The sequence below is a fragment of the Dasypus novemcinctus genome, chromosome 5, assembly GCF_030445035.2.
Source record: "Dasypus novemcinctus isolate mDasNov1 chromosome 5, mDasNov1.1.hap2, whole genome shotgun sequence".
Classification (NCBI taxonomy): Eukaryota; Metazoa; Chordata; class Mammalia; order Cingulata; family Dasypodidae; genus Dasypus; species Dasypus novemcinctus.
In genome coordinates this window covers 35,000,025-35,009,953 of record NC_080677.1, presented here as the reverse complement: position 1 = coordinate 35,009,953, position 9,929 = coordinate 35,000,025, and the positions used below count along the sequence as shown (strand labels likewise).

The 9,929-nt window shown below is 43.6% G+C and overlaps 1 protein-coding gene across 1 annotated transcript; it reads left to right on the top strand.

Moving 5' to 3' along the window:
* Nucleotides 1-863: 863 nt before the first annotated feature.
* Nucleotides 864-8,418, top strand: NPY (neuropeptide Y). The gene is made up of 4 exons (XM_004447551.5): nucleotides 864-967; nucleotides 1,960-2,147; nucleotides 6,312-6,392; nucleotides 8,225-8,418. Exons 2-4 carry the CDS (start codon nucleotides 1,960-1,962, stop codon nucleotides 8,247-8,249), a joined length of 294 nt encoding a protein of 97 aa, XP_004447608.1. The 5' UTR covers nucleotides 864-967; the 3' UTR covers nucleotides 8,250-8,418.
* The last annotated feature ends 1,511 nt before the right edge of the window (nucleotides 8,419-9,929 follow it).

Below are 9,929 nucleotides of genomic sequence, written 5' to 3'. Positions count from 1 at the left end.
CTGTCCATTCGCTAGCAAATAAAGGAGAAATTGCTGTTCATTTAACTATCGGCCACTTTCGCTCAAAAATTTTCAAGTGATTGAGCTTTAAGGGGTCTCCAGACACTCAAAACATGGCTCTTTTCCAGGAAATCAAGGAAGTATTCCCCCTCTGGAGAGTTTTGGGTCTCTAGAGTCTACACCCTTTCGGATTGGGGTCCAGCCACGCTCTCCGAGTTTGGGCGACTACTAGGGGAGGACTGGTGTCCTAGAAAAACACGCTGGGGAAAGAGGCCGAAGCCACGGAAGCCGATTCTCAGCCCTTCGGGGGGGCGGTGTTTGGGGGCCCCCCTCGCACGGAACTTCTGGCAACTGCCACCGACTTGCGTTGAGTGCAGGAAAATCTGTGCGCCAACTTGCTGCTTCCTTGCGAAAGCGCAGAGTTGTGCCGGGAGCCGCTGCCGCGCGGGTGCAGAAGGCGCTCCATCCAAGTAGAGGATTTGAGTTACCCCCGTCCCAACGGGTTAGTGGTCTCTGGGACGGCGACAAAGAGGACCTAGGGGCCAGAGATCTCAGCCGGACTAGACGGGCATGAAGGAAAGCGGGGTTCGGGGCTTCGCGGGCAGGTGGGACATGGGCTTTAGCTTTCCCGGGCGCCCTAGGAGTGCGCGCTCGCTGGTAGGTTCCTCGTCCCGCTCTTTCCCGGGCAGGGTCTGCGGCGGGAGGGTTGGGGCTCGTCAGGACAAAGCTCCTGAGGCTCCTGCTCCAGCCCCCTCCCCCGCGCGTCGGAGGCGGGAAGCGGCGGGATGGGAGTCGCCGGAGCGTAATTGCCCGAGGCCCCTCCTGCTGCGGCGAGGGTGCGCCATAAAAGCCCTGTTGCGACCCGCTGTCGACACCCGATCCGCCGGTGCGCACCCCTCGGAGAGGCGCGCCCACAGCAGAGCGCTCGCCGCCCAGTCTAAGCCGGACCACCTGCCCGCCAGCCACCGTGAGTGTCCACTGCCCGCCTGACCTGGGGCGGGAGCGTAGGGGGCGCCCACGCACTTGCCCCGGGGGCTCTCTCACCCTTGCCGGAGCCCTAGAACCCTGGGAGAGGTCGCTTCCTGCACCCTAGCCGCTTTGCGACCCCTGCGCCCCGACACGCCCCAGCCCTTCTTGGCAGCTAAACTCCACTTGCTCTTCGTGTCCCCTCTTATTGTCCTCTCTCTCTTCTCTCCGGCCCTCCGGGCTGGGTGGTCGTTTGGAGTAATCTTTTCGCGGAAATGAAGGGCGAACACCGGACCCTCATCCCAGGGTAGCTGGAGGCGTTTCCGGGGGTCACAGCTTGAAATCCCAGAGAGCGGTGCGCGGGAGGGAGGTACCCCAGGCGACGCCCCTGCAGGAGGAATCCCGGGCACACGGGGTCCTGCGGGGAGCATCCTGTTCGGAACTGAGATGGCTGTGCCAGGGAGCAACTCTCCCTCTCCCTCCATCACCCTCATCCCTCTCCCCCCACCCTCCGCACCCCCCACCCCCGCAAAACTGCCACCCAAGGTAAACTCAGCCACCACCGTCGAAGTTCCTCTTGCAGCCGGAGTGACCAAAAGTGACAGTTTCTCCTCCGACTTGGGTTTGGAGAAGAGCGTAGGAAAGTAATAATTCTTCACCTCAAGGGGAGGAACTTTTAATTTTGTCTAAAAGCATCTAAATTGGCGCCAGGGTCCCCACTCTCGGCCTTTAGCCGCTCGACTCTGCCCTAGTGACTTGCCACGAAGTTGCGCGGAGTTTTCCGGAGGAGCAGAGGGGCCGGGCCGGGCAGGTAGTGCCCTGAGACGGCGGGGCGGAGCTCCCCTAGCTCGGGGTCCCGCTGCTGGACGAGGTCGAGGGCGCGGATTGGGGGGCACGAGTGGTAGCAGTCGGAGGGACATGGGGGAAGCAGAGGAGGGAGGCGCGCGAGTGTGACCTGCGAAGCCCCTTCCGCTCAGCCTTGTGTGTCCGCAGATGCTGGGTAGCAAGAGACTGGGGCTGTCCGGACTGACCCTCGCCCTGTCCCTGCTGGTGTGCCTGGGCGCGCTGGCCGAGGCGTACCCCTCCAAGCCCGACAACCCTGGTGAGGACGCCCGGGCGGAGGACATGGCCAGATATTACTCGGCGCTGCGGCACTACATCAACCTTATCACTAGGCAGAGGTGGGTGAACTCGACGAGACCCGACTCCGGGCGCATCCCGCCTGCACAGCCGGAGTCCCTGGGGAACTCAGGGAAAAGGGACCGTTTCTTTTTCCTCGCTGTATCCTAGGGCCAGGATCGTATCAGACTCTTACCGAGCATTCACTCACTGTGCGTGCAGGGCTCTGGGCACTGCATCTACAGTCTGCAACTACAGTTACAAAAGCCTGATTCCCAGATGAGGTTCCCCAGACTGTGCGGCTGGCCATCCCCTTTCACCAGTCGTCCCCTTGCCAATTTTGTTCTTAGAGCAGTTCACGGGTCTGTTTAGAAACCTGGACTGGACAGCGCCCTGTGAAAGGGAGCAGGAGTGCTGGAGGAAAGGGGAGGGGGGGAGATCTAGAAAAACAAAATAAAACCCTGAGGAAACACATGGGTTGCTAAAGACACTGCCACATTTTCCAACCTGCCCAGGGCAAATTGAAAGACCATATTTAGAAGAAGAAAATAGAGCTATTTTCTTTTCTTCTGTACAGTGTTTTTTGCAGTCTCAGCCCCTTACTTGAAAATTCAAGCCCCAATTTTGAGAAATTAGCAAGAAAACAGTTAATCTAAAATGCAGAGACTTTTTCATGCAGAGTTTACAGCAGTTGACTTCTGAAAAGAAAGTGTTCACTTGATGCTTTACTCTGAACCCCCAGAAAGTCCAAACGAAGTGCTGCATTTTCTTTCTCAACATTGAATATTAAGGAAAAAAAATAAATCCAAACTATTTTTCAAATAATATAGAATATTTAACATTTGTTTTCAAAATTGATTCCTCTTCTAAATCATTTCATCTTACTTTAATGACTAAAATCAAATGACTGTAATAAGCTACAAAGGATGAGCTCTTTAGAAGCATTAATGCTATTTAACTTTTTAAATTATGTTTTATAAAGCATTTTTTGAAACCATATTTTTGCTGTTTACAAGTCAGGGGATAGTTGGAAAACCTCCAAATGGGGCAAAATTATAGCTTTAAAATAAAGTTTCTTTGGACCGTTTCATTGAAAAGGGATGTGACATTCTGAAAAGCTTTAGTCCCAATTTACAGAGCATCAGAAACACATGAAATTAACAGAATTGAATAGTATTGACTTGTGATCCCTTGAAACCTGATCATTTTAATTAGGAAAAGCATGTTTTATATCCTTCCAGAAAATTCATTGCTTCTCATTCTCATTTATGCTATCACACAGAGCAGACTCCTGGGGCAGAGGGGTGGGATAATAACAGTTTTTAATAAAAATCACAGCTGTTACTTTTTTCTAGGAAAACCTTTATTTCATTTATAGCATAATATACAGCAGAACTTATTTTCGCAAAGATAAATACCATTTTCCTTGCACAAAGCATTAGCATTTCAAAATGTTTTCCTGGGCATTATCTCATTTAGTCTTTCCCTCAAAGATTTGAAGTAAGTATGATTATCTCCATTTCACACATCATGAAACTAATGACATTTCATGAAATCTTTGTTTAGTAGTGATGGAATTGGAGCCATCCTATAGACTTCCCTTGGATTTTGTCACCACCATTACCAGTGTTACCTCCCACATCTATGATAAGGAAAAAGAAGGGGAAATAGATGTGAGATTCTTGAGAAGGGATGAGAGTTTCTTAAGAAGGGATGTAGGTTAGATGGGAGCAAGTCATTCTTGAGGCAGAGCTTCCTGTTGAGATTGCAGAGGGCAATATCTTTCCTTTGTTTCTTCCAAGAAATTATTTGGTAGCTCTATGTACAGGCTAAAAGGTGAGGGACTGTGTTCAGAAATTTCTCACTCTCTATTTTCACAATGTTACACACTCCAAATTACACCTCCTTTAGCAGAGATGTGGGTTTACTTGTGCCATCTTCCACAGAAATTCCTTCTTGGAAAACACCAGAGGCTTATAATCGGTACCAATCATCTCCATTTTCTACTCTCATTGCCTCCTCACCACAGACACCCACTCAAATGTGTTTGACATGTCCTTGGAGATGTGGTATCTTTTAAAATTAATGTCACTTTGTGAAAATATGTTTTCATTTAGCATACAGGTTAGTCTAACATCATCTTCCTGTTTCTGCTCATTTGCTGTGTTTATCCCACATTCTTGGTGTTCTCTGTACCTCTGGTTCATTGCTTCTGAAAGCTGCATCTTTTCCTCAAGTGTACATCGACCACATTTTGCTTATATAATCTCAACTGGGGTTCTCAACTGGGCGTGATTTACCCTGCCCCCCCAGAACATTTGGCAATGCCTGGAGACACTTAGTTGTCATACCCGGAGGGGGTTGCCACTGGTATCTAGTGAGGAGTGGGCAGGATGCTGCTAAACACCCTGCAATGCACAGGACAGTCCCTACAGACAATTATCCAGCCCAAAATAGCGCCGAGGTTGAGAAACCCACCCCAGCTTAGTGGTTCTCCACCGTGGTTGCACATTAGAATCACCTGGGGAGCTTTCAAACTATACTAAATCTGGGCTCCATCCCTGACTAGTTAAATCAGAATTTCTGGGGGGTAGAGCTTGGCCTTCTTTTTTTTTTTTTTTTTAAAGCTTCCCGGGCGATTATAATGTGCACTCAGGGTTGAGACTTTGCCCGAGAGACTCAATCTTTGAAAGCTAAAGCATAGTAGAGAATAAGTATAATCCTGAATTAGGGGAAGAAGAATAATGAACAGTGCTGTCCTGGATGCTACTTGTTTTTGGACTCTGCAAATCCTGTTACTATAGATTTAGTTTCCTTACTGGTAAGTTGTAGAAAATATTTTCCATTTCTTTCTCTCATGGAGCATAATGTGCATTAAAGAGTTCAGGTTGATGAAGAGTTTTAAGATTAATTAAACCAAAGAAGGACAGAATATGTCCAGTCTAGGGTCTGATACCACTACCCCAGAATTCTTGGAGGAAATTTTACAGATGTTGGGGATAGGGTGGGGACACAAATGGGGGCACATTGTTTTGCTTCCCTTTAGTCTTAGCAGAGGAACAGTAATAGGAAAATCTTTACCAAAATTTTAGATTTAAGTTGCTTGTTAGGCAGTTGGGGCATATCCTCTGTCAGTTTTGTTCAGCTGTTTTACCTATTAATCATTCCATGCCAAGGCTAATTTTTCATCTCTGAAGAAACAGCTGCTGGTAACCAATAATTTCTAATAATTTTTTGAGAAAAGAAAAATAACCTCTTCAAAAATGCAGTTTGGTACAGATATGTCAAAACTTTTTGCTGAGAAAGAGAGAAGCCAGAGGACTCACTCACCTGGAGCAGGTAGCATATACTACTCTGGGAAGATAAACATAAACTTGCATTCATTTCTTGTCTTATCTATGTCCTACTACAGAAGGAAAAAGACCAAGAACATTTCTATGGACCAGGAGAACTCTCTATTTACAGAGCAGTTTAAAATCACAGCATCAGGGAGGCGTTTGCTATTGGCATCCCAAATAGGACCCAGAACCTACTACTAGCTAGAAGAATGGGTGCATTACAACAGCAATAACTTGCATTTGTTTATTGCTTTGTCACTTTCAAAGCATTGTGACACATATTTCACATTGGAACTTCCAAAGACTCTGATTTAAGCAGGGTTATGATTTTATTTTTACAAATATGGATGCAAAGATTCAGACACAAGTGGGTCAGGAAAACCAGTGTGCTGATGTCTTTTCTAGGGATATTTCTGAAAAAACGTTCTAGAGAAGTTTCTAAACCATCTCTTTGTGAAGATTTAACCTGCTCTGTGTCACCAGAACTAAAGCCAACTAATTATGGGCAAATTTTAAATCATACTCTGTATAATTTTGTTTCCTGTCAAGTAGTTAAAAAATTATATCTATGTATGCATTGTTTGTGATAATACAAAAAGTTAAGAATTTACTAGGTATCTTACATTAAAGTATTAAATATAAATATAAATATTAAATATACATTAAAGTATTAAATATTTAAGCAAATTTTTAACAGCTGTAATCCAATTTAAAAATCATGTTTATGGTAATGCTTCTGATAATGTATGTTTTATATACCTAATAAATTACTTGTTAGCAGATGATCATCCAAAAGTAATTTTTAGGTTCAATACCCCAAATGGGAAACTCTTTTCTAAAGTTTTTTTGTGACTATTTCTTTTGAAATCCTTTTTTTTTTTTTTAAAGATACGGAAAACGATCTAGCCCTGAGACACTGATTTCAGACCTCTTGATGCGAGAGAGCACAGACAACATTCCCAGAACTAGGTATGAAGAGACATGTGATGCCCAACATGCCCATGGGAGGGAAATCAGAGAGAGCTGCATGCTGGGAAGCTTTGGAATAGTTGGAGATTAGGTGGGACTTGGGCATCCAGAAATGGGATGGGAGAATGGAGTGGGGAGGACCTTTCTTTACACATACTCATTTATGAATTCTAAACTTCTGTGGGGTAATATTTTCAAACCCAAATTATTTGGTGCTCCTTTGAAACTTTCAAATTTGTGCAACTTTTTCTGCAGAAATCACTGTGTATGACATTTCTAACTGTGGGAGCTTAGAGTGAGTCCCCAAATCTCAATTAAAATGACCTGTCATCCAACTTTGGCTGGGATAATCTTGGGTTCTTATACTCCATGCTGAGTGTCTGGGGTCTTGGAAATGTCCAATGAACTTTATTCCAGTCTCCTTGTCTTTACACAAAGCCATAGATAAATTGAAGGGTGTTTGTGATTACTTTTTTGACTATATTTTAGCTCAGTAGATGTCACCCAGCAATTCATTGCACTCAATGAATGAATTTTGAATGAAGGTATCTTTGTAGGAGCATGTCTCCTGCCTTGGGTCTTTATTGGAGCACGGAGCTCTCTTGGGAAGAGGTGCCCTCCAATACCTTATGTGTCAGATGCTGGGATTCTCAGGTGCCTCCTTGAGAAGGAGTGCTGCTGGAAGGGGACTGCTCCCCTTCTGCTTTCATAACGTCTGGCTCTTCTGCCCTCCTCCTTCTACCCCCAAGAAGGCTGCCCATTCCTGTGGTAGTTTATCTGGTTTAAACAAGTCCACAGCTCTACAATGTCAAAACCAAGCCTCCCAGAAGAGGTCACTAGACACTTGCTCAGTGTCACACTTCTTTAGGGTCCAGAGAACTACTGGTACCCTCTGATCCATCTACTTTCCCACCAGCCTCCCTCAGTTCTCTTGTCTGCCAGCATGAGGGAGGCAAGTACAGAACTGTCAGATTGTTTTTCCCTGAGGGAAACTATGATTTGTATGGAAATAAAACCCCAGTCCTCTCATCCCTGGAGGTACCAACCCAGACTTAAACAGCAAATGCTCAGAGATCAAAGAGCAAGAAAAGCAGGTAGAAAATTCATACAGGTTTTTTTTTTTTTTAATATTAAGGGATAAATGTCTTTTCATGTTTGATTGGCATGCATGCGATATTAGCCACAGTAAGAAGTTTAGGTAGGGTACATCTACTCACTGTTAGGAAATGACAATCCATACCCACTTAGAACCTTGCTGGTCTTTGTTTTATGACTCTAAATCATGTGGTTAGTCCATGAAATAAAGTTAATTGCACATGATTGACAGCCTCAGTCGTGCAGTTAGGAGACAAAACTTGACAACCTTGAAATGGTCTGTGAATGCTATTTTATTTTCAAAGGTTCTTTATGTTTTAATAAATAGCATCTTGCTACATAAAAAGTCTTGGAGGAAAAGAAGGGAACACATTCAAAGAGTTGAGTGACAATAACTTTCCTGTTACAGTGTCCTGTGATTTCTATAGTTTTGTTCTTTAAAGATTTTGCAGAGTTCTTCAGCTTCTTTGATATATACAGAGCCTTTCAAACCCTCTCTCTGAGATTTGCCTGGGATTCCCACTAACATGAGTGAAAGCTACTCAGCTGGGTCTTTGCACTTTATGCCACTGTCTCATGTTCTGATCTTCTACACAGCTCCCTATTTCTAATGGCAACAGGAGCCTTCTCAGAGGTTTCTGATCATCCTTCCCTTTCAGGACAGATTGCCTCACTTCTGCTAGCCTCCTAGGAGGCTGGAAAGCCTCCCTATATGCTTTGCTTCTTATGTTTTCCAGGCTTGAAGACCCTTCTATGTGGTGATGGGAAGTGAAACTTGCTCTCCAGTGTTTTCCTATTTTTCAACCCAAATCATCCTGTAAAACTAGAGTCTGCCCATCCTACCAAGGCATGTACCCCTGTACCGAACTTGGCAGTGTTCTTCCTTGTCGTCCTTGTATATATGTGTGTGTTTAAATAAAGTACCATGCATTCAAAAGTGTGTCCTCGATGCAAACTCTGTTACCACAGTACTGAGAATTATTTTCAAGTTATTCATTAAATTACAGTCTCCCCCAAAGTTGCAGATTCAGGGTTTGTTTCATCAGTATTATAGCACTGGCAGAGAAAAATAATTTATCATAACCAAGACTCAGAGTTCTGTCTGTATGTGTGTGTGTGTAAGAAAGTATTTGGAAGCATTGAGCACGACAATGCTTATTTGGGGACATTTTTAAACTATCCCTGTCCTTGTGGAGTGCTTGTTGACCTTGTTGGCAGAAGGGCTAGATGTTTGGTAAAACTTCTATGAAATACCGTCTATCTGCTCTGTCCAATACAGAAGCCACTAACTGCATGTGGCTTTTGAGCATGTGAGATGTGGTTAGTGCAATAAGGAGTTGAATATTTAATTTTACTTGATTTACATAGCCCCATGTGGCTGCTGTATCAGACAGTACAACTCTACACAGCTGCTCAGGACACTACTCTCGGGTTTTGAGTCATAAACAGAAGTATACCAAGTAGCATGATTACCTTTTCACACAACATGGGGCAGGTTAATTAATTTAAACAGAGGTTATTAAAATTCCCCTCTTTCAAGTACTTATTTGCATATTTGTAGCTTAAAATAAATGTTAGCAGATTCTTACATATAATTTGTAAATCAAAGAAAATAGGTCTCAATCCATATGGGTATTTTAAATCAAACTAAAAATTATGAACAACATTTTTATGTGACATTTTATAACTGCTCACACAAAAAAGGTGAATAAGGTGGCTTAGGGAATATTATATAAAATATTTTCTGTATAAAAGAAATTCTAATGTTTCTTCAATCAATGAAGTCATTGGTGCTGCAAAATATAATTTCCTTTAATGAAACTAAAATAAATGGTATGCTACTTATGTGAAATTCCCCTAATTTTTGTTTTTTTGTGCTCTGACCTCAACACCCATATATATGAAATATTTTTTAAAATATTAAAAAGTTGAATAAGTGGCAATTGATTTTTCACGATGTAAAAGTTTTTCATTAATCTGGTATAGTTTGAGATTTCTCTTATTAAGAACAATATACCAAGTAAGTTGACTCGAAGTTTGATTTGGTAGCACAGACAGGCTAAATATTCATCGTCAAATACCCAACTCTTGGTTATATGGAGTGGAATAAATAGAAATAAGGTATAGGAATCTTTGAAAGATAACTCAGGAATTTCATTTTAAACAAAAATTTAAACTCTTACTCCACCAAACCTAAATGCCTAAAAGCTAAACATTAAGCAGTCTGCATTGTACTTGCAGCCCTGGCCTTGCTCTCTCTGCCTCTTCACATCACCTAACTGGAAAGAGGTCGAGTTTTCACACCGTGTGAGCTCTGGGATCCTGATTAAGTGGCTTTCACTTAATTAAAATTTACTAATCTTCTGAGAGCTCACACATGAAGTGGGGATAATTTCTGCCCAACTTTCCATTTAACCTTATATTACTATCAAAGTTCAAGTT

Excerpts from the sequence above, each read along its gene's own strand:
- NPY (XM_004447551.5), top strand. The coding sequence starts at position 1,960 with ATGCTGGGTAGCAAGAGACTGGGGCTGTCCGGACTGACCCTCGCCCTG. Across the intron at positions 2,148-6,311 it reads AACCTTATCACTAGGCAGAG|ATACGGAAAACGATCTAGCC; the intron begins GTGGGTGAACTC and ends TTTTTTTTAAAG. Across the intron at positions 6,393-8,224 it reads GACAACATTCCCAGAACTAG|GCTTGAAGACCCTTCTATGT; the intron begins GTATGAAGAGAC and ends TATGTTTTCCAG.